Source organism: Phacochoerus africanus, chromosome 3 (genome assembly GCF_016906955.1).
Source record: "Phacochoerus africanus isolate WHEZ1 chromosome 3, ROS_Pafr_v1, whole genome shotgun sequence".
In the NCBI taxonomy this organism is placed as follows: domain Eukaryota; kingdom Metazoa; phylum Chordata; class Mammalia; order Artiodactyla; family Suidae; genus Phacochoerus; species Phacochoerus africanus.
Genome location: NC_062546.1, coordinates 179776987 through 179801801, shown reverse-complemented (window position 1 = coordinate 179801801; position 24815 = coordinate 179776987). Strand labels below are relative to the sequence as shown.

At 33.3% G+C, this 24815-nt stretch overlaps 1 protein-coding gene across 1 annotated transcript in view; it reads left to right on the top strand.

Annotated features, from left to right (window-relative positions):
• Window positions 1-24815, top strand: part of ERBB4 (erb-b2 receptor tyrosine kinase 4) — a 1133324-nt gene that overhangs the window by 880617 nt on the left and 227892 nt on the right. Inside the window, exons 17-19 of the mRNA XM_047773400.1 lie at window positions 15099-15231; window positions 19549-19671; window positions 22753-22851. Coding sequence (XP_047629356.1) covers window positions 15099-15231; window positions 19549-19671; window positions 22753-22851 — 355 coding nt within the window. The remainder of the gene's footprint in view (window positions 1-15098; window positions 15232-19548; window positions 19672-22752; window positions 22852-24815) is intronic.

Here is a 24815-nt window from a genome sequence, read left to right as displayed (position 1 = left end):
CATTTTTTGCTACCATCCCCCCACAAACCAATAGTGTTATAAATTAATTTTAGTAATTTCACAGTAACTCATAACTAACAAATGAACGATAAGGAAAGGGAAATGCACTTCCAATAAACTCTGAGTGCTATATCCATCTCAATTGTTACGGCATTCTGTTCCTCTGCCCAGGGTAAAGCATTCCATATGCTTGAGTCATTTATGGAATAATTATAGTTACTTTTAGTAGAGCAAAAATAAAACAGCAATAACAAAAATCTCTTGCCATAAAAAATTTTACTTGTTTAAGGGGAAAAAAACTTTCTTTCTTTTTTTTAATGAAAAAAAGCAAAATCTATTTCCAGATATATTTCTTTCTTGAACCTCTGGATCCCAAATCCTTGAGTTCAAATCCCAGAGTAAATGCCACCATTGTTCTATGTACCAAGAAAGAAATGACCAATGGAAAAAATCAAAACACCAATTCTTATTTCTTTCTCAGAATAGTGTTGCTTTTTCCAAAATCTTCTCAGACTTAGAGCTTCTTTTTGCCATTCTTTATAAAAAATTCTAGTATATACCAGGTACACTACATTTAACTTTCATGATATAAAACAATTATCACCATTATCATTTAACAGTTGAGGAAACAAGATCAGAATAATTAAGCAATTTACAAAAAAAAATAACTTAGTACATGGAAGAGCAAAGATTTGAGCTCAAGTGTGTCCATTGATTCTAAAGTTCACATTTCTTTCTTCCTACTAGTATGGTTTCCAAGTGGAAGAACAGTGGAGAGAAATTCCTACGTTGAGGATGATTGAATATTTTATAACCTGCTAAAATAATTTAACCCTTCATCTTTCCCTTAGTCTTAATTTTTGTTTATTTTGACTTTCTCCAATGTATAGCATTTTATAGTGCTTGTCTCCACACAGCATATTTTAGTCTAATAATACACCTGACATTGCTTGGTCAGAATAGAGCAATACTTCCCATATTCTAAACATATACTCTTGTATAAAGATTACATAACATATATTTTTTTTTTACTTTTTATATATTAACACATCAGTAACTAAGACATTTATGAATAAACATAGGTAAAGCTATTTTAATCATTTCTAAAGTAGTAGTTATGGATAAAGTCTAGTCATATTTAGTTAAAAAAAAAAAAACAAAAACCCTGTGGTTCCGTATGAGAACCCCTTGTGTCAGAGACCTGACACTAATTATATTACTGCTGCCACCCCATACTCACTTACCAAAGGTAGAAATAAGAATCTGAAATTCATGGTCAGGCAACAATAAAATAATGGACGAAGTGCTGGGCTTTGACAGGCTTTTTCCTTTAGATTTTCCTCCCTAGTTTATATTGTAAGATTTGTGAGATGGGACCGAGTTGGTGGAAAGTTGTAATGAATACAAAAAAGTAGTATATGAAACCTAGATTTTGTATCACTTGATTCTGTTTGATAAGGTGAAAAAGCGATTTCTGCTAGGAAAATGTCTTCCCACTATCAATACAATCAAACATACCATATTTTATTTGTTTTTGAAATGATAAAATGAAAAAAAAACACACTTCTATATTTGCTACTTAACAATAGCCAGTGAGTAAATATTATGTTTACTACATATCAAGCACTGTACACTCACTCATATTATAACATTTATAGTGTAGTAAAAGAGAGAAAATAGTCAATATCGTTTTATAATTATTTGTATTTTTACTTACTAGGAAGAAAAATGTAAATGAATTGGATGGTATTGGGATAGTAAGAAAAAGAAAAATACTACAGATGGCACTTAGGTTTTTGATCTGATTAACTGGGTGAGGGGCGATATCATAAACTGAGATAAAGACTCAGAAAGAAATGGAACAAATTTTATGGGGAAAATTAAAACAAATTCTGTTGGGTCATGATGTGCTTGAGTTGCTTACTTGATATCTGAGGGAAGAACTTGCAAGGGCAGGTAGTTATAACACTCTGGAGCTCAAGAGAGGATCTGAATCATTAACCAAATTTAAATCCATAGTATTGGATGAGATTCCACAGGCAGAAAGTGCAGATGGAAAAGAAAGCTTAGGAATGATCCTTAGGATATCCCATTATTTAGGGGCAGAGAGAAGGAGAAAGATAGCACAAAGGAGATTAAGACAGAGAAATTGAGGATTAGGAAAAAAATGAATTCTGGCAGCCAAGTGAAGAAAATTCCTAGGTGAAGGGGAGTGAGACTAAGACTAATGCTGATAGAGAAGAACAATTGATCATCTTATTTGCCAAGAAGGAAATTATGGGTGAAACTTGAAAAGGCAGAAACAGTTTCCACTGGAGTAGTGGTGATAAAATGAGTTAAGACTTGAAATAGTTAAGAAAAGGACAAAAGAATACAGAACTAGGAAAAAAATTTATACAGAGAAAGCTTTCAAAAGGTGTCTGCTGCAAATGGAGAACATGAAATCAAAAAAGTGGGTTTTTTGTTTGTTTTGCTTAATTTAGGAAACATTATAACATGTTTGTAAGATGATGGGAATGATTTTAAAAAAGAAAAATATATTTCAGGAGATTGTGAACAACTGCAGGCAAAATTCCTCTCGTTATCAGAAAAGATGGAATTCAATTTGCAAGTGGAGAATTTGGTGGGAGAAACGAGCAGGGATTGCATCCATTGTAACTGGAAGAAGTTTAGATTATATGGGCGAATATGAAGGTAGATCGCAGTTTTTCTGGTAAGGATGTGGGACAATTCACAACCTTCTAAAATGAAATATAAGGTGAGGTCATCATTTTAGATTAAAGTAGGAGAGACAATATTGTAATTTTTAAGAAAGAGATTTACTAATCCACCAAAGATGGAAGGAGATCATACCAGAAGTATAGTGTAAGTTAGAATGACCTCTTTGCCTTGTTTTATTCAGCCATGTTGTGATTGTTTGGATCATGTAGGCATGGGTACTTGGAAACTTGTATTCACCCAAGATTAGGGTTTTGCCAGGTAAGTACTATAGCCAAGAGACAGAGGGAAGTGAATTAAGGCTATAAGAAAAATAAATGATGGAGTTCCCATCGTGGCGCAGCGGAAACGAATCTGACTAGGAACCATGAGGCTGAGGGTTTGATCCCTGGCCTCGCTCAGTGGGTTAAGGATCCCACATTGCTGTGAGCTGTGGTGTAAGGTTGCAGATGTGGCTGGATCTGGTGTTTCTGTAGCTGTGGTGTAGGTCTGGCGGCTGAGGCTCCGATTGGACCCCTAGCCTGGGAACCTGCATATGCTCCGGGTGTGGCCCTAAAAAGACAAAAAAGAAAAGAAAAGAAAAAGAAATGATAATAGAAAAGGTAACAAAAATTAAGTTGAATGATGAAGGAAGTTGTTACATAGGGAGGCTGAATATACAATGAAAATATGGTAGGGTCAATGGTCGAAATTTCCCAATATTGTTGAAGTAAAGATAGCAGCCTAGGTGAACCAAAAATAGAGAACTGTCTCATCTGAAAATAGTGTTCTTGAAATAAAGATTCTGGAGATGGTAAAGATTCAGATACTGGTAATATGATGAATGGGAGTGTGTAGCTGAGGCTATTGGAAATCAATGAGCAGAGGATTGGGAAGCCAGGAAGGTGGATGAAGGTGAGGAGAAGTGACAAGATTCAATAAATATTTAGAATTTAAAATTGGTTATTGGTGATTAACTAGATATGAAGTAATTAAGAGAAGAACTCTTTATAATTACTCCTAGGTTTCTTGTTTGCAAAGTTGCATGGGTGCTGATAACATGAACTGATATGTAGCACAGTGGAGGGGTAGTGAACTCATAAATGTGATTTTGTATGTGCTGAATTTGGGGTGATTTGGGTAGGTCCAAGTTATGTTAAGTGGGAAATTTAATGTACAGAAGTCTTCCATATATTCAGTATATAGCGATGTCTCTCCATATACAGATATGGAGTAAAAACGAGTAGGAAATGTGGGAGTTCTTTTGTGGCACAATGTGTTAATGATCTAGTGTTGTCACTGCTGCAACTCCTGTTGCTCTGTGGGGGTGGTACAATCCCTGTTCCAGGAACTTCCATATGGGTATTCTCCACCAAAAAAAAAAAAAAAATGAATAGGAAATATGAAAATATAGCTAGATGCTATTGATATAGTTTGAGAGGTTTACATGTGAAGGAAGGGAGGGCAGGAATAAAATCAAGAGAGATATTCTGAAGATGGATGAAATTGGAATTTTTCGAAAGATCTGGTAGAGAGTGAAAGGTTGGATATATGGGAGAGAGAAGAGATCATTGATTATAGGTATTTCCTAAAAAATCTAGAAGAATGAGGGGGCAAAGAAAATGTGAAAGGATTAGATTTGGAAATGAAAAGACACCTGTCTTTTTTTTTTTTTTTAGGAGAATAAATATAGAGAAAGGTGCAGATAGATGGATATATAAAGTCTGATAGAGTTTCTGTTTAATATTCTGTATTCTCTCCGAAGTTGTAGATGTGAACCCATCTTCCCCAAAGGGAGAAGGGTAGGTTTTAGTGTGTGAATGTATGAAGAGAGTAATGGTCTAAGATTTTAAATTCAAATATAAACTCTGCTTAATTTTTGCATTTAAAATATTCTGACACTAATTCACATATCATCAACAATTTGCAATGTGTTATTTTACACGTATCCAACTGAAGGTCACCCTTTTTTTTTTTGCATGAAAATAACAGGTTGTGGTTTGCTGTCAGTGACTCTGAACTCACTAAATTAGAAGACGTAAATATTTAATCAGAATCTAATAGCATCCTGCGTGTGTCCTGAGAAATTAGCAGGTTTGATACCTGTAGTGAAAAATTGCCAAATGCCAATATAGGACCATTACCCTAAATTACACCATTACTTACAAACATTGGTAGCTTTTTTTGTGCATGTGCAATTATGCAAGTAGAGAACATTCATTGTGTCAGGAATCAGAAATTTTTCTTCCTACCTCATTTTTATTGAAATTGTCATAAATAAGAAATTATATTGTAAATAACAATCCCTTACAAATAAATATATTTGGGTCTGATTGTATTGATATAACTAAATTTATCCTCAAACCATGTTTCTTGTCTTGGCAATTTGCCACATGCCTCTCAAATCTAAAGTAAGTAAAAGTAGAATTCACCATTCTTATGGTTAAGGCTCATTAATTGTGATTTAGGTGTTTTTTCAGATTAATTATTATTGTCAATATATTTTCAAATGGCATCTAAAATTGCAAAAGTAACACATGGTCAGTGTTTTAAATATAGAGGTATGTGTGTATAATGTATATTTATCCTTCTACTTCTACACATTAATCCATATAATAATACATGTATACAATAGTAAACCTTTTGTGTGTTTAAAATATGGGAACATCACACGTTATTCAGCAACTTAGTTTATTCACTTAATAGTATGTTATGGACAGCCTCCCAGATCAATAACTTCTTTTTACAATCACATTATTTTCCTTATTGTTAATATACGGGCAATCCAGTATTGAAAGATAAGTTGTTCCAAATTTTATGACTTTTACAAGTTATAAAATTATATATATATGTATATGTGTATCTGACATTATAAAAAGTATCTTTAGTTAGGTACAATTAAAATACATGGAAAATATTTAATTTATTCAAATTTTCTAATCATTATTCAAAAAAGTCAAATAGACAATATATTAAAATTGTAAAATGACAGGCGTTCCCACTGTGGCTCATTGGTAGCAAACCTGACTAGTACTCATGAGGACATGGATTCAATCCCTGGCCTCGTTCAGTGGGTTAAGGATGCACCATTGCCATGAGCTGTGGGGTAGGTCACAAATGCGGCTTAGATATGGCGTTGCTCTGATTCAACCCCTAGCCTGGGAACTTCCTTATGCCATGGTGCAGCCCTAAAAAGACAGAAAAAAAAATTATAAAACTACAGATATTTGTGTTAGAAAGCATTTAAGTAATAGGCTCTTTTTATCTATATTTATATATAATTTATAATTTTATAACAGATTTTATACTTATGTAAAATTAGATGTGTTCCTTCAAAGTACGGCCAAAGATTTTCACCAAAGGTTACCAAGGACTGCTATATTTACAAATGTCTTCTAATGAGTTTACTGTTTTCTTTATGGTGTCATTAATTGTGTTATATAGAGGACTTGACGGATAAAGAAGCTTAATTAATCTTTTTTCAAGGATTTTTGATTTTCTAAAGTTGGTTTTAAGTAATCCTAAATGGATAGATATATACATAGATGGATCTTGAATATTTCAACAATTAATAAGATTACTTTGATTCTATAAAGTTTTGAAACAATTAAAACTTAAAAATTAACTTAGTGAGTTGTGCCAATGCTTAAACCTTTTTATAAAAGACTAGATTGCTTCAAAGGGCCTCTCCTTTTCTTCATTCTCATGCTCTCTTTTAAAAACTAAGACATCATTACCTGATAATAAAGAAGCGCATGTATTTTATAGGTTGGTGATTATTGCATATCATCTTCAGTGTACAGTTATAAAATATTTAAATTAGATTGTTGTAAATCAGATTACTTTGTTTTTGATATTTTACCAAACGCTAAAGTACTATTATATCCCCAAATGTACTCCAGAAAGGATGATGGTATTTTCTAGCCACAAACTCATTACCAGGTAGTAAAGTTAAGACTCATTAACTACTATCTCTTGTTCTCCTATTTACCCTAAGAAAAACTTAAATTTTGCATTAACTTAGCTGGCATGATTATAAGTAATGGTGAGCCACTTGCGTAGGGAATATCCTAAACGGAAAAATAATGATGTGTTATCTGAAAAACTAAAGTATTGACAAGGAGAAAGTCTGTAGATATACATCAGCTGACAAATTTAAAAGGAATTAATAGATCTACTTAGGAGTTCCCATTGTGGCTCAGTGGTTAACGAATCCAACTAGAAACCATGAAGGTTTCAGGTTCCATCCCTGGCCTCGCTCAGTGGGTTAAGGATCCAGCGTTGCCATGAGCTATGGTGTAGGACACAAATGCGACTTGGATCCCTAGTTGCTGTGGCCCTGGCATAGGCCAGCAGCTACAGGTCCAATTGGACCCCTAGCCTGGGAACCTCTATATGCCTCGGGAGCGGCCCTAGAAAAGACAAAAGGACCAAAAAAAAATATATATATATATATATGTATCTACTTAATACCAGTTTTTAGATTATTTCCTTAATGATCCTTTACAAAAGAAAGAGATTTTAAAATATCTTTTCCTGGATATCCAAAGCAAGACATACTATCAAATATAGCTTAATGTTAAGAGTATACATAATTTCAAGAGCGAAAAATAATAGACAAAGAACAGGTTGAAAAATTAATATTCTAGCTGGGAAGAGAATCTGGTTCATATAGATGTGGATTTTTTTTCCTTAGTAGTAATGATTGTTTCTGCATGTAAATGAAATGGTTTCAGGCAAAGTGTAAAGCTGTCTTGCTATTATATTATTTCAATGTTCTTTGAATTAACTTAGGTTCATTTTTTTTGTTGTTGTTTATGTTGTCTGGTGGCTCTAAATCTGCATTCAGAACATCTGCAGAATTATAACATCTTCTAAGCAATCGCTTAAGGAAAAAATAGGTTTCCCCATAATTAGAAATGTGTTCTAATTAGGGATTGGGCATTTATATAAGTTCAAAACGGAGCTATATTGTTGTTAAACATTGTTATTAAATGCTCTAAAATGTGTTCTTGTGATTTTGGTCACAATAAACCTCCCCTTAGAATATAAAAGCAATCCATTCTACACTAAAAACATTATTTAAAGTGAGGTGCAGTGACCAAGAGTCTTTGCAAGGAGGGTTTATTTGTCTTTGTCTGAGTCCTCTGCAGATTATTTTAAAAGAGATAGACAGAAATAGATTCACCCTAACATTTTTTTCCTTTGGGTTGCTTCCAGTCTACTATGGGTACAGGAATTAGAAAAATTGAATATTCATGTTTTACCAAGTTAAATGCTAATGAAGAACTTTGATTTCTTCATCTTCTCTTTATTTATCTTCTAATACAATATTTGCTTGTGGTTGGTAAATTATGAAAACATTTTACTGCTTTTGAACTTTATCATTATTTGAAAATGAATGGCAGTGAATAGGCTGTCTGCTACAACATATTTAAATTCCACAATTCAGAAGCTACATCTTTGAAGAGGTTTTATAATCTTCTGCTTACTGTTACTTGTAATGTGTAAGGCACCTCCCCACTCCACCTCCAATAAAAATGTTCAGGTAAGGCTGATATAGGTAAAGCCTGGTAAATAATCAAAAGACTGTGATAATTGGACAGACAAAATAAAAGACACAATAGGAGGGTTATTAACTGCTATCTGTTTCATCTTTTATTTTTAAAAATTGGATTGTCTAGAGGTGATGCTTTTGATAGTTCAATGCAAGAAAAAATGGAAAACTTAATAAGTTCCTTACTACTTCCATTTTCAGTAAGGACCTGACTTGACTACAAGTCAAATTAAGCCTTGTGCTAGTGGCTTCAACAAAGAGCTTTATATGTTATTCTTGAAAATAAGAACTCTAGAAGTGAGGGAGCTACTGCCTTTGGTTCCATGGATCAATATCATCAGGGCCAGAATCTAAGTCATTTTCTTATCTTTCAGTTTTGGTAGCAAGATTGCTGCTGCAGTCTAAGGGAGAGCTTCCATCAGCTGTACCTGTCTTTTCCATACTTCCTCTGGGTGACCTTCTTTTTTCTCATTAGCCAGAACTTTGTGGTAATTCACATCAAGATGTAGAGAGGCTGGGGAAGTTATTTAGCTTTTTATAAACCCCTAGATCAGACGATGTTATGGCATATGGGATTAGGAATCACAGCTGGGTTAGTAAGCCATAAACTTTGAACACATGATGAGGGTGAGAGAGAAACTAAACTACTACAAGCAAACACAAATAAAAACTGGTCTGAGGATTAGTTTCACTACTTTTTAGGAGAAAATATTAGTTTAAAATATTATTTCGCATATTGATTTGAAGTCAAGACTAAACAAATATTACAAACATATAAGCTTCAATTTAAGAGGCATTAAGTAAATAACTTTTCCCATTTTATTTCACCAGAAATATTTAAGGATTACATTTTTGTTAAGTTTTAAAATATATAGAGAACTCTAAGCTTGTTGAAATATTTATGTGACTTTAAGAGTTTACGGAATTCTCTTGTGGCACAGCAGGTTAAGATCTGGTATTGTTACTGCAGTAGCTTGGGTCGCTCACTGCTGTGGCAGGGGTTTGATCCCTGGCCCAGAAATTTCTACATGCCATCGGTGCAGCCAAAAAAAAAAAAGTTGATTTAGGATAAATAACATCTAAATATTTATAGAAGTAAACTATTCTTTTGGTCACTTATTCATGTAATAATCATTTACTTTAATGCTTCTTTTTATAAGACAAACTAGCCTGCAAAATTAGAAGGACGTTTGTGACACAACTGTATCATTTAAAGGACTTATAGTTATACTTTTAAAAATAGAAGGTCCATTATTTTAACCTTTAATCTCTGAATATGTATATGTCTGTAAAGTTATTTGAAATTTACACATTGCTTATAGAAAATAAGACCCTTAAAAAGGCAAGCTCTATTCTAGAACTCCTATATAAGCAGAATCAAACTAGAAGTCAGTAGATACCATGGGTTATATTAGAAGTAAATGTTATGGGTTAAAAATGAAAGAATATTTTCCCTCAAAGGGATAGATTATATTTAAGTAAAAAAAGGAGTGGTAATGAACAGTGATTTAATTATGTGTTTGTTAGCTTTTCCCTAGCTTAAATAAATGTGAAATATTGTGGACAACAGAAAGATAAAATTAACATTTGCTAAAATAAGAGAGACTCAGGGAGAAACAGGCAACACTGTTTGGGAGGTGAAGGAGTATTTGAATCAAAGTTTATTTTGGGGAGTTCCTGTTGTGGTGCAGCAGAAATGAATCCATCTAGGAACCATGAAGTTGCGGGTTCGATCCCTGGCCTCATTCAGTGGTTTAAGGATCCAGCGTTGCTGTGAGCTGTGGTATGGGTCACATACGTGGCTCAGATCTGGTGTTGCTGTGGCTGTGGTGTAGGCAGGTGACTTCAGCTCCAGTTGGACCCCTAGCCTGGGAACCTTCATATGCTGCAGGTGTGGCACAAAAAAGAAAAAAAAGTTTATTTTGTAATTTAAAAATGAGATATTAGCTATTTAAGTGGAGACATCTATTATATATATATGTATATATGTAAATTCAAAGGAGAGGTCTAAACTAAGATATAAATTTGCTTATCACTACATAAAGAGATAGATGACATCATATCTAAGGAACACGTGTAAGTAAAGAGAAGAAATCTAATGATTAAATGCTGGGACTCACTCTTCTACAATTTTAGGGAAGGGAGATAAGGAAGATGTAGGAAAAAGGACTGACCAGATAGAGGAGAAAGTCAAGGAAAAACAGTGTTTTAAGAAAGTGAAAGTGATTACTTGAAGTGTTACTAAGTGATTGGTTAAGATAAGATCTAAGAAATGACTAATTTGACAATAAGGGAAAAAAAATGGTGACCTTGACAAAAGCTGATTTTGTAGAGAGACTGAAATATGATGGGGATTAATTCAATAATTAAGAGAGCATAAGTGAATTGAGCAATTACAAAAAGCTATTTAGAAGAGAAACACAAAGAACACTTTTTGCCATTTCACAATTATTCCAAATACTATAAAAGTCTTAGGTGAAGTAATTGTGTTTTTCTTAAATATATTGAAGGCTAAACTATTCCATATGCTATTTGACTTAGTAAATTATAATTATTGACAATCATCCTAGAGAATGTTTTTGGAGATACGGCAGTGTAAAAGTAAAAATAATAGTCCCTAACCTCACAGAGCTTATAATTTACCTAGAAATGGAAAAGAATCCAAGGGAGAATAATTATAAACAACTAAAGGTTAGTTCAGGAGTGTATAAAAGAGACACATCGTGCTAAGAGGAAATACTCTTGTAAATATGATAGCAAAATGGATTAAATTGGGTCACAGGGATGGCGAAAAAATTGAGGCCATTTATTAGCACTTAGAACTTTATACATGAACATGTTTGTTGCTGGAAAATTACCAAATCATAAAATTAAAATATATGAAGGGCCTCTTTCAGAATCATTAGGTCTAGCTATCTTTTTTAGTTACAGAACTTTAAGTCTTAATACTTAATGCCATAGTTTAAATTCTCCAAAAAACTATGTCATTAGGACTCAAAATTAACAAAGCTCCCTAGAGACTTACAGAGTTAAGCTCCAACATATTACCCAAGGCGATGAGCAGCTCCATGTACAACAGGACAAACAGGATTTTTGAATGTGTTAATTATTTTAGAAGCATGTTACACTTATAAATGAATGGTCTCAAAAAGTCCATGAAAAGATAGGATGCAGGATGATAGTCAATGTTATCCAATTATATTTTTAAAATATAAGATTACAGGGAATTATCATATCAAAAAATATCCATTTATATCATATATAGGTTTATTATAGCCAGTAATTAATTACCTTTTCAGAAAGGGAATTTGTTCATTCTTAGACACTCCAATACAAATGTGTGTGTTTGTGTGTGAGTGTGTGTATATATGTGTTGTTATACTGAGGTGTTCTAGGTTCTCTAAATTGGGCTAAGTGTTTATCAAAGGATAAACATTAGATGTATTGCTCACATAAGGGCACTTTTGGGAGTATGTAGGGTTCTGTTGATACTTACCAGTGGTATAAACTGAGACTGTCCTGGCCTAGAGGAGACATGTGATTTGCCAGTGATTTAATGATAGTACTTAGGCAGGTCCTAGAGGCAAATTTATTAGACCTCAGGAATATAAGAAAAACTAGGTAGTTCCTGCTGTGTTTATTTCTCATTACCTTAGGTGAAGAATGTACTTATGTTTATTTAAGCTGAGTTATTTGATAGAGGCTCTGCACACACAACTAGTGGAGGCAGACATGTAATTAAAACTCAGATTGATCTGATGCAAAAGCAACTTTCCAGCATGATATAACACTATAAAGCTAAATCATGCAGATCTGAAAAGTAAACACAAAATAATAATGTTAGAGGTACTATTTTACAGTTTTATTTCAACTTTATTATTAAAAATTTCCTGTTAAAATTATCTGACTAGCTGGTTGCTTTTGTTTGTTTTTACCATCTGTGTAATTTTTTTAAAAAAAGTTTAACCTTTAGTGTCCATATGTAAGCAGTGAAGCAGCTCTAAACCTGAAGACCCATCTTCAAATTATTTAATTTAGAAACTCCTCAAAGTGGAGCTCTCTGATTCAAAGTCAATACCATCAGTTGTAAACTGTACCAATAGTGTATTATAGGAATTCCAAATGATTCCTTTGTCTATAAAGGAAACTTATTCTGTATTCAAGAAATTAAGAAAAATGTTCCTATATTCTAAATTTAAAACCCTTTATTTGGTGAAATTCATATAATCTTATAGATTTAGCATTCTTTAGTGACTTTATTAGTCAAAATACCAGTGTAACCAAACTTACAATTTTATACATGTACATGAATAAGTATGAATTTTTCCCCAATTTCAATTCTACTGTTTTGTAACTCAGTCTTATCAATTTCTGGTCCACATCTGTATATGGCAGTACATTTTAATTTTACCTACTATCTAATTCATATTCTAATTTCTCAAGTTATCTAAAATAATATCTGAATAGATGGCTTATCCAAATTACAGTCTAGACCAGGATTGCATTTCAAGTCTGGGTGTTAATGAATGTTAAGTCTTCTTAATCTGGATCAGTACCTTTTTTCATGATATTCACTTATTAAAGAGAACCAGCAAGTTTTCTGGATAGAACATTGTCCCTTCTTGATTTTATTAGTTGTTTTTTTTTTTCTCCCCAGGAGTAATTTCTCCTGTAAACACATATCACTTACTCTTTTGCAAAGTAGGTAAGCAGAGGAAGTTTAGAGTTTAGATCAGATCTACAACTAACAAAATGTTGGGGACACTTCTTAGTCATACACAAATCCGTTGTAATAAAAAAATTTGTGCTCAGAAAACAAAAATATAATCCTTTTTATAGTAGTGGTTTTTCAGGGATATGTTAGGCACTTGAACTGAAAATGATGCCTCGGGTTGAAAACTTAAAAAATACTTCTGAAATACATATTTAACTGGCATACTCAAAAATATGGTCTTACCTGCACCAAAACACATCATAATGATGAGTTTATGTCCATACTATAGTTTAATTTTCATAGCAAATATTTTTTAGTCTTTAGGAAATTCCATTTAGGAAAATCTAGTTGAACTATAGCAACATTTGTGTATGCTGTAGGACTTCGAGCTGTCAGGAAACAACCTTTAGGATGAACTGCTTTTTAAAGGTTTTTCTGCAGCTTTTATATGACAATAATATAACAGTTATAATCTTTAAGAGGCACAGCTTCATTTATAGAAGAAAGCTCCACAGATATTTTCCAAGAGCTCTTTAAAATTTAAAACTTTTATTTAGGATGATCTGCTCTCATTATCCCTCATCTGTCTTTGAGCAAAAATTTATCTTGCAAAAATAAGTAATTTTTTAATTTTTTTCTGAGTGTAGCTATATAGAGTAAGTTCTTATGCAAGTAAGAATATAAAATAAAAAAACACTTTACTCTGGAAAGCATGAGCATTTAGTGAGTTCTTTTTTAGTTTTCATACCTATAATGGCTTAGTAGTCAACACCTCCGTATTTCACTCTGAGCTATTTGCTACGGCATGTGAAATTAATATATTTCAAGGGCTCTGACCACAGAAAGCTTATAGATATCCTTCTACTCTAGAACAAGAAGTTAAGACCATAAACATTACTTTCCAAGCAAGCAAAAAAGTTATCTGAGAAAACAAAAAGTGATCAGTTTCAAAATTATGTCTTAGCTAACAATATATTAGAGAAATATTTTAAGAATAAAAACTCCAGTCAATCTTTTCCTAAGCCCCTTTTCAGTACTCTTTACATATTTTTATTTACTACTTAAATACATAGACGTATTTAATAGGTATTTGTCATACTTTAGTCTTACTTTTGATAGTGTGCTTCCTCCAGTGCATCATAACTCTAAAATCTGATTCAGTTCTTCATCTTTCTCCTGTCATTTGTTCCAGAAGAGTTGCACTTGCCAGAGTTTGAAAGTATGGGGTTCAGGAGTTCCCGTTGTGGCTCAGTGGTTAATGAAACTGACTAGGTTGCAGGTTCAATCCCTGGCCCCGCTCAGGGGGTTAAGGATTTGGCGTTGCCTTGAGCTGTGGTGTAGGTTGCAGATGCAACTCAGGTCCCTCATTGCTGTGGTTCTGGCGTAGGCCAGTGGCTACAGCTCCAGTTAGACCCCTAGCCTGGGAACATCCATATGCCATGAGTGTGGCCCTAGAAAAGACAAAAAGACAAAAAAAAAAAAAGGTATGGGTTCATATGTTCTCAGACCACTCATTTTTAGTTTAGAACAGTAGCTTTTAGCCAGCAGTGATTTTGACAGGCACTTGGCAGTGTACATTGTCGTGACTGGAGGATGAAAGTGTTGATGGCATCTAGTGGATGGAGGTCCAGGATGCTGCTAAATATCCTAATATGCATAGGACAGTCCCCCACCACATACAAGTATCCAACCCCAAATGTCAATAGTGCCGCTGTTAAGAAAGCCTACTTTAGAGAAAATGTTTTATATACCACAAGAATATTATATAAATGTATTTCTATTTCTTTATAGATAAAAATAAAATTAAAATAATTTACAAAATGTTCCTACATCAAAAATTTGGCATATAGTCTTCATGTCGTTATCAAATTTCACATTTTTTCATCAAATGGCATGTTGTGGCTGCGCATCCCCAAAGATTATTTGTCTGTGCATGGTTTGCTAGTTTTTTAAAAAGTACAGTTTTTACCATAAGAAATGTTTTTTTACAGCTCTAGTGCATTTTTATTTGCATTTCTTCTAACTGACTAGACTTGATATGTGGATAGCAGCTTATACAACTGCTCTTTCTTCCTCCTCTGACTTTTTCTCCCTTCATACTTTTTTTTTTCTTTTGATTTTGTTTGGCAGGACTCCCTTAATTGCAGCTGGAGTCATTGGTGGACTCTTCATCCTAGTCATTGTGGGTCTAACATTTGCAGTTTATGTTAGAAGAAAGAGCATCAAAAAGAAAAGAGCCTTAAGAAGGTTCCTTGAAACAGAGGTGAGGTGTTTATTTCTTCTCTTCATGTCTTTAGGGATTTTTATTAGGTTTAGAACATTTTGATGATATTCAGTTTTTTAATCCAAGTGAAAATTCTGTTGTTTCCTGCTGAGGGTTTATATTTTACATTTTATAAAGTTGATTAAAAATCAGAGTATGTAATAAATGTAGTCAAGGCAGTTTCATGGCTTAGAGTAAATAGCAGGGGACAAGTAAATTATCATATTGAGGATGACAGATCTCTTTCTTTTGGGGTCAGGGGTCTATTAACAAACCCTAGGATACTAAAGTAACAGAACTAGAAAAATAGTAGAAAGAGATAGAATTTTTTGTTCAAAATAAACCCAGATCGGCAAGCAATTTATGCTTTAATTAGGGTCATTACATTGGTAGCCACTGATCTCATTACTCCAGCAGTGAAAAGCTAAGCATACAGGATAAAGCTTAGTTTTGTACTCATACAGACCTTACCGCACAGTTTATGAGATGCCTTTAATATTATACATGTTAGTTATTGTGAATATGCAAATTACCCATAAAATATTATAATTTCTTTTGTATTGCCACACCTTCTCTAGCAGGCAAGATAATCATTTTCACTGTACAGGTTATAGGGGAAAAGCACTTATGAAAGACTATGCGTGACCCTATTCTTCTCATCTCGAATTCCACCTCTTTCTCCTGATACACACATCTGTGCCTGTCTGAACAATTCAGAACAAATCTGTTCTGAGACGACCTTCTTTGAGTTTGTTTTCTTTCTCATTGTCAGTGCAACAGTGAATTTTTCTTAATACTGACAGGAGTGGGAATATTCACTCATAAATTTCTCACACTGATAATAACTTAAATCTTCACTCTCTCCTCTAGAAGTTGAATCTAGATAGAAGAATTAGGTGAAAGTTTCAGAAAGCTACTATACAGTTACATATAAGAATGAAGTTATCTGGAATTAGAATGTGCTATCTTATCAATAGCCCTGTTCAAGCACAAAAATGGTTCTCAGACATATACACTTGGAAAACATAGTTGTTCTTCCTACTTGAGCTGGATGTTAAAAAAGATCAACTTGATTACTTTTAGTCCTGCACATGTAAACATGAATAAACTTTTGGGCACAGCGCGTGTGCTATGCATATTTTCAGTTTAGCTAGGATACTGGAGGCATGTAAAATTCTCTCTTACAGTCAGCTTAGAGCAATCACTGAGCGGATTCTGAAAAGTGAAGTAAGTAAACTAGAGTTGGAGAGGAATGGAAGGTTTGGAACAGCAGTGGATATTTAGGTAACTTAATAAATAGAAGATAGATTCTGTCTCTTAACCATGTGTAAGATAGACTCATTGCTAAGAAGAGTTGTTTGGTTTTGTTAATATGGTGCTTTCCAAGAGTGCCCTTCAAATTGCATTTCATCGCTAAACAAAACATGCTAATTGGTATTATAAGAATATTCTATTTTTATAGAAAATTATCACTTGGGATTAAATTAAATAATTGTTGAGTTCCCATCTTTCTCTCAGTAAAAGCAAATAACTATGATTTTCTACCATCTAAATAAAAGGATTCTTAAGAGGATCAACTTAAATCCTTAAATACTCAAACTCGAAATTGCCTCAGAGGTGAAAAATTTGTTAAGGCAAGATATCTTGTTGGAAGGTTTTTAAAATTGCTACATCTCCCCCAAACCATTTTGCTCCAGATTGTCTTCTTTTTCTGTAGCATGCATAAAATTAGAAAATATTTTTTTCAACATACACTTATTGAGATATACTAAAAGCTTTATGCTTTGATAGATGCTATGGTTTAAAAATGTATTAATGAGATATGATCCTATCCCTTGACGTGTCAGATTATGGCAGGCAATGTTCCAAAGTTTTCCACCTATGGTATACACCATTTTATCCTTTAACAAGTTTCTGAGGTAATTAGTGATATACCAATTTCACAGATGTGAAATGAAGGCAACGAAAAGTCAGTTGCTTTCTAATTCTGTGAGTGGCAGCCATGGTAAATGAACCTGCAAATTTAATCATCTTTCTATCATACTGGCTCACAAAATAAAACTGTGCTTCTTTTAATAATACAATAGTCAAATTCCAAAAAATGAGGATAATGTGAGAAAAAGAATATATGTATATGACTGGGTCACTTTGCTGTATGGTAGACTGTGAATCAACTATAATGGAAAAAATAAAAATCATTTAAAAAATTTTAAAAAGTGCTTGTAAAAAAATATGAACTCTATTTAAGAAAATTGCAGAAGAATAAACATCCCAGGTAGAATTGTGAAGTTTTTAAAATAGGAAATTACTGCATTGCATATGCCTATATGTATAAAACATATATATTTTTTAAGTATACCTACCCAAAGTGCTAAAATCCAGCCCCCCCAATCTTGCGTATTATTTTTGTATGACTCTGTATGTGATTTAAAAGAATAATTTTTTAAAAGTTTCTTATTATACACATAGTATGTATATCAAAATCTACCAAATTCTGCACAGCAGGATTCAATGAACAGGATCCTCTGCAGGAGATTTTTTGTTTTTCAGATTTAATACAGTATTTTGTGATTATTTCTGAGATTTATGTGACTTGAATGCAGTTATATGCATTACTACATAAATTTGAAAATGAAATAGAAGTGTATTAGTTGAACAACTATTAAAAATAGCCTTAGTTCATTGATCATTTGTGTCATCTTCCCGAAATTCTTGCTAATTACCACTAAACTTCACCTATCCTCAAGACTCTGTTCAGCTAATTAAGTAGATGGTGATATTCACAGGAGCATGATGCTATTAACCAAGCTGGAGGGCCACAGTGCAGTTAGCCTTGTAAATAGACACATTTTGAAATACTGTGGTGGTTTTCAAGACAATGTGAGGAGGAGTAGCCCTTAATTATTTCCTTATGCTGAGAAAGAACATGTTATTTTTCTGTGTTTAAAGTTTAGTTCTTTTATTTAACTTTAAAAAAAAAAGAAACTCTTGTTTCTCTCACTTGCTTTTTCCTCAAACATATATTAAAAACTAAAATTTTACTGTACTATATAGACTTTTGGGTACCAAGTCTCTCTTCTGTTTATATGTCTGTTTTCACATAAAGAACAGACTTGTGGTTACCAAGGAGGAGGGAGGAGGAAGTGGGATGGTCAGGGAGTTTGGGGTTAGTAGATGCAAACTCTTAATTTGAGAATGGGTAAGCAATGAGGTCCTAGCACAGGAAACTATATCCAATCTGTTGGGATAGAACATGATGGAAGATAGTGTGAGGAAAAAAAATGTATATATGTATGACTGGGTTACCATGCTGTACAGGAGAAATTGACACAACACTGTAAATAAACTATACTGTAATAACAAATAAATAAATAAACTAGCACTCCTAATTCTGCTCTCCCCCCAAAAAAAGAAATTGGCACTTATTTATATACCTTTCCCATGCTCATCCATCCTCTCTGACAATAGCATCTAGACTGTGACATCTAAAATTATCAACCTAATTTTGCCCTTTTTGGCCACACCCAGCTCATAGCATTTGTTAATTACCTCAAATAAATTCATAGAATTTAAGAATTTTTAACCTAGAAAGTATTTTGGGGTCTTCTACTTAAATTATATTCAAGGACCATCATTATACAAACCCATCTCTTGGACTTCTGCAAAAATGTCAGTTTCAGCCCCAGCTTCAGACCTACTGAGCCAGAATCGGCATTTTAACAAAAACCTTGGGTCATTTATAAGTACAGGAGAGATATAGAAGCACTGTCTTGGGGTATTGGAATTTCGCTAACTTTTTTTTTTTTTTTTCTCTTCTGACCTGGGTGTCGTAGGTTCTGAGCTAGATTTTACATGCTATGAAGGTAGAATTTCTTCTTCTTTTTCTCTTTTCTTAAATATATCAGATTTTCTGAAACAAGAAAGAAAACTTTAGTAGTGTACAGCAGCATAAGTATAATCTCTGAGACTTAGTTGAAGATACCAAAAAGGAAGAAACATGAAAAAGTGGAATTAAGAGCCCCTAATTAAACTCTAAATTTCTATAAAAGAGGGGGAAAAGTCTCCTCTACTAGTATACCTCAAAGTAGGCGCACATGTGTTACTTACGTTCACCCAGGCAGAGAGCATGAGAAAAGAAAGGATAGGGTCGGAAGGAATGGTGAGTGATCCATTTTGCAAAAAATATTGTTTGTCAAGGAAAAGTGGGTTTGTGTGGGTTTTGTGTGAGAGAGTGAACCAGACCGAGATAGAGAAAGCCAGAGGGGCACTAATTGTTGGATTGGAAGTTGTATAACCTGTATTCTTTTTGCTTTGTAGTTGGTAGAACCCTTAACTCCCAGTGGCACAGCTCCCAATCAAGCTCAACTTCGAATTTTGAAAGAAACTGAACTCAAGAGAGTAAAAGTACTTGGCTCAGGTGCTTTTGGAACAGTTTATAAAGTAAGTAAAAAAGAGCACATACCCTCAGTTATTTTAAGTTTTGTTTCAGACTGGTTTTAAATAATACTCTTATAGACAACCAAATTTGCTTTTTAATATTGAGAGAGGAGAATCTTTATAGCATTGAGAGGTTGCTGCACAAATGAAATCATTAATTTTTATTGAGCAAGCTGGTTGGATACAGTCATGAGAAAGCAGGAAACACTGGTACAAAGCCAAAGCACGATTCTTTTTCCAGATCGCTTCTGAGCCCTTTTGTGATCATCTCCCTTTGACAAATTTGTCCTTATCCAGAAAACCAGATCTAGCCTTAGTTTTCTTTCCCCCTGTGCAAAGCTGTGTGAAATGCCAGGGTGACCTGAGCAATGAGCATTAGTCCCTCGTTCTTTTCTTTGGCTCTTTGATCCAAAGGTCTCCCCATCAAGGACCCTACCAGCCCGTACCTTTAGAACTCACAAAAATGTGCTGATGAGTTAATAGGACAGGCCTAGGTTCTAAGCCAATTTTTGCCTACCAGGTAACATTTATAATCTAACAGATAATATCCAATTAGATTTCACCATTGTATGCAAACTACAGAAGTAACTTTATTTGTGAAATTCAGGACAGATAGAAGGAGAGGGTGACATCATGGGTTTTCAATAAGAGAGATATTTCTGGAAAGGGAGAGCTCAAAAGATGGCATTTGCATGTTTACTTATTTAACTTAGTTACAAGACCAATTCAAAGGCCAGGCCCAAGGTTAATTGTGGTGAAATTTATTTTTAATGGTAAATAACAAGAATAAGAAACTCTGTTGTGTTAGTGCTAAATCTTTTTTGTAATGTCCGTTACTGCAATTCCCCAAATTTGCTTTGACAGTTTTATATATTTATTAAATTATTTTATATATTATTCAAGCCTACATTTTTACTAACACATGAGCTAAAGTATATTGGATCTTAAGAATTTTGCAAAGTAAAATGTTCTTGTTGGTATTTAAAACAAAGATACAAAGGTTTATATAATGGAAAATATTAACAACTGGGATGTAAACTTCATTTTAACTCCTGAGAAAATTATCTGATCTCTTTAAAAGAAATGTTTTATTCTAAGGTCAAAATGCAGAAGTTTCTTTTCTTTCTTCTTTTTATTTTATTTTTGTTGTTGTTGTTGTTGTTGTTGTTTAAGGGCTTCAGCTGCAGCATTTGGAAGTTCCCAGGCCAGGGACTGAATCTGTGCTGCGCCTGTGACTATACAATAGCTAAGGCAAAACCTGATCCTTTAACCCACTGTGCCGAGCTGGGGATCGAACCCAAGCCTCCATAGCTTTCCCAGCCACAGCAGTTGGATTCTTAACTCACTGTGCCACAGCAGGAACTCCAAAATGCAAGAATCTCTTGATCTCTTATTATTCATATTTTATTCAATTAAATTAAAAATTATTAACTGAGCACTTAATTTGAATAGAAACTATCCTAACCTGACTCTTCTCGTCGTCCATTTCTTTTATGCTCAAAGAAGCATAACTCATCCTATCTGTTTCTCTATTTATACTAGAAAAAAATAGACTTACATTTTAAAAATAACTTAATCTTGGAATGTACTTAGCATACATTCACCCTTATATTATTAAAGATGGCATGGTGTAGATATTGAATTTTAGTTTAAATCATGGATACCATGTAACTCAAGTCTAAATATTATCTAGTGGCCTAATCAGGGAATAATATTAACCATTTAGATCTCTAATACTAAATATTTATTAATGGTTTTCTTAACAACACTTATTTGCCCAATGTCCAAGAATACTGAACCTTTATTGAAATTACTTCATTAAAAGTTTATTGAAACTTCCAAAATACATTTAAATTTTATGCCTACAGTGTGTATGGTTGAACCTAAGTTTTAATTAATGTATTAGTTCTTACAAGGACATACTGTCTTAAACTATAAAGAATCATTTTTTACCACAGAAATACAAGTCGGCTTAGCCAATTACTTGGTTAATTTTTCCTTCTGGTTGGGAATATGATATATTTAATCATAAAAGATCTAAACCAATATAATGGCTATCAGAATATTTGAATTTTGGTCTAATGGGGCCTAGAAAAATAATAATTATATTTACTTAAAAAGCAGTGCAAATTCATTCATGCTGAATTTATGTTCTTATTTTAAAAGTATACTTTAGGAATAGTTTAATATTGATGTTCTATCCTCTGATGTCCTCTGTAGTTACTTTATTGAATAATGGTAAGCCTGTTCTCCACCCTAGTGCCATCAATTAGAAAGTGGGTCCTTTTGTTTCCCATGTCTACATTAACAATTTCTAAAAAAAAGTTATGTCACTGAGAACTGGCTTATTATTTGGCATTTGATACAATAGATTTCCCTATTCATTCTAAGAATGTAATGCCTAAACTCACCTTCTAAATGTTAAAGTGTTTTTTTTCTTTATTATTTTGACTTTTTAATAATTCTTGTGTTTAGGTCTTCTCTTATATTATTGCAACCTAGGGTAATACAAATATGTATGTTTTAGCATAGAAACTCTAGGTGAAAAACTTTTTAAAACATTTTCTCTATAACTACAACTAGCTAATATTAAGAAAAACAGCAAGTGGAGATGGTCTGTTCAGGAACAATAAACTATTTTTTCCTCCTTTCATCTTAATGTTAAAACTAGCTGTAAAAGCTTTGATGTCAAGGCTAATAAATTAAATTTTGAGATTGTATACATGTAGCCTCATATCTATTTCAGCGTTCCTTTATTATCATATCTTATTTCATTTTTTTTTACTATTTAGAGCCTTTTTCGTGTATACAAATTGAATTTTGTAATAGTGTAGACACCTTGAAAACAGAACGTGCATGATCCATCTTCTGGTAATGAAAGCAGACAACAAAGTTGCCAAGTAACTAACTTGTAGCATATAAGAGGTGCTTAAAGAATGTTTGTTGATTGAATGAAAAAAAAAGCATAAAACTTCTAAACCATTTTTAAGGTACTAATAGGTTGAGTGGTTAAATCAAATTTAGCTTTTAGTCTAAAAGTTATATGTGTCTTAATATAAATTTAATGTGATCCCCCCCTCACAGGGTATTTGGGTCCCTGAAGGAGAAACAGTGAAGATTCCTGTAGCTATTAAGATTCTTAATGAAACAACTGGTCCCAAAGCCAATGTGGAATTTATGGATGTAAGTATAGACACCCGGCAATCACATTTCTATCTATTATTAATAGCCTGCTTTTAGAATTTAAAAAAGACTCCAACTTCAAAGTATCTTCTCTGGAAATGGTATAATGTTATAATTAAGGGCTTGAGTAGGGGTCAGCAAACTTTTGCTTAAAAGACCAGAGGAAAAAATAGGCTTTTCCTGCAATATTTTGCGGCAGCTACTCAACTCTCTCCTTTTAGTAGGTAAATAGTCATAGATAATTAAAGAAAGAAAGAAGAAAGAAAGAAAGAAAGAAAGAAAGAAAGAAAGAAAGAAAGAAAGAAAGAAAGAAAAGAAGAAAGAAAGAAAGGAAGGAAGGAAAGAAGAAAAGAAAGAAAAGAAAGAAAGAAAGGAGGGAGGGAGGAAAGGAAGGAAAGGAAGGAAAGGAAGGAAGGAAGAAAGAAAGAAAGGCAGAGAAAGAAACACAGGATTGGGTGTGAATGTATTCCAGTAGAACTATTTACACAAACAAACCTTGGGGCCAAATCCTGCCCTCAAGGGCCATGTGTTTAACCACTGTGCTAAACTGCATTTGAGTGAAGTGATGATAATTAAAAAAAAAAAAAAAGAGAGACTGCTTTATTTTATTATCATTATAATCTATTTAGTTGAAAACATCGATTAGTTTCAATAGTGAATTTAGTCATTCTTAAATTTAAATTAGGAAACTACTAGCTCAGAAAATTACTCATTGAAAATTATTTTTTCAATTCAAATTCAGAAGACAAGACGTTATAGAAAAATGCTACAGCTATAGAATAATAAGAGGATTCTGAAGAATAAAAGTACTTTGTAAGGTCAATCAGAATTTAAGATCTTCCCTAGAAAAAATTGTAGATTGAGCTGTTCAGCAAATTTCAGAGGTAGGACAGATAAAACTCTATATGTAGCATGCTGTTATTTTTTCACATTTAACACAAGTTATCTTGCCAGGACACTATCAAAGACCCATATGTATTCTTTCTCTATCTTTTAGCATAATGTCTTCAATAATAAGAATGATTTTGATTTTCAAATGACCTTCATATGAAAGTATATGCAATCAGATTTTGTTAAAGATGAATTGCTATGTATGTCTACTCTTTCCTCTTGTAAGCTCTTTTGTAAGTATTATGGGTGTTTGGTTTGTGACACTGGATAATATATTTAAGTATAATGCTATAACCATCTTACACAGGGCTACTTTTGTTTTAATTGATCAGTTGTTATTTAATGGGGATGGTCATTAAGTGGGGCAAACCAGCTACTCTGATTGGTTGGTGCTGTGTCTTTTCAGTTGCTAAATACTTTAAATACTCTACGCGTTACATATTTACCAACACATATCTAACAGACATTGAGTCCTGTAAAGACATAATGTTCCTTGGACAGATGTCTAAAAGTTCTGATGCTCTTTGCAGCTGGGCTCATGTATTAAAATGTAAAACAGGCTTTTTTCAGTGATGTCACAATCAATTAGATCTTGACCATAGGTATAAATTTGTGAAGGGGACTTTCAAAGAAAGTAAAAATGATAAAGAAAAATGGCAATGAGTAAAAACAGTGTGGGTTAATATATAAAACTTACACAAAAAGATCTTGCCCCGTCTAGATTGCAGCCAAAGCCCAAATTCACAAGAATGCTAATAATCTCTGCTGGAAACTTGGACAGCCATTTTTGTCATATTTCCATGGAAACAGACTGGCAAAAAGGGGTTAAGAGGCTACAAAATAATCACCTAGGAAAGAAGCTCTAAAAACCTCATCATGATTTTGAATGATTATTTGAAAGCTCCTAACCCCATCCATTTTTTTCTTTTTCCTCATCTGAAGTCTATCCCCATGGAAACAGGAGTGGGGATGGCAGCTTGAAGTCGTAGATTTCTGCTGAAATTTAGATGAAGCTCTGATTGAGCCATGAGAGGAATCATTTTCCTAGATGGTTGATGGATTTGGTGACCAAC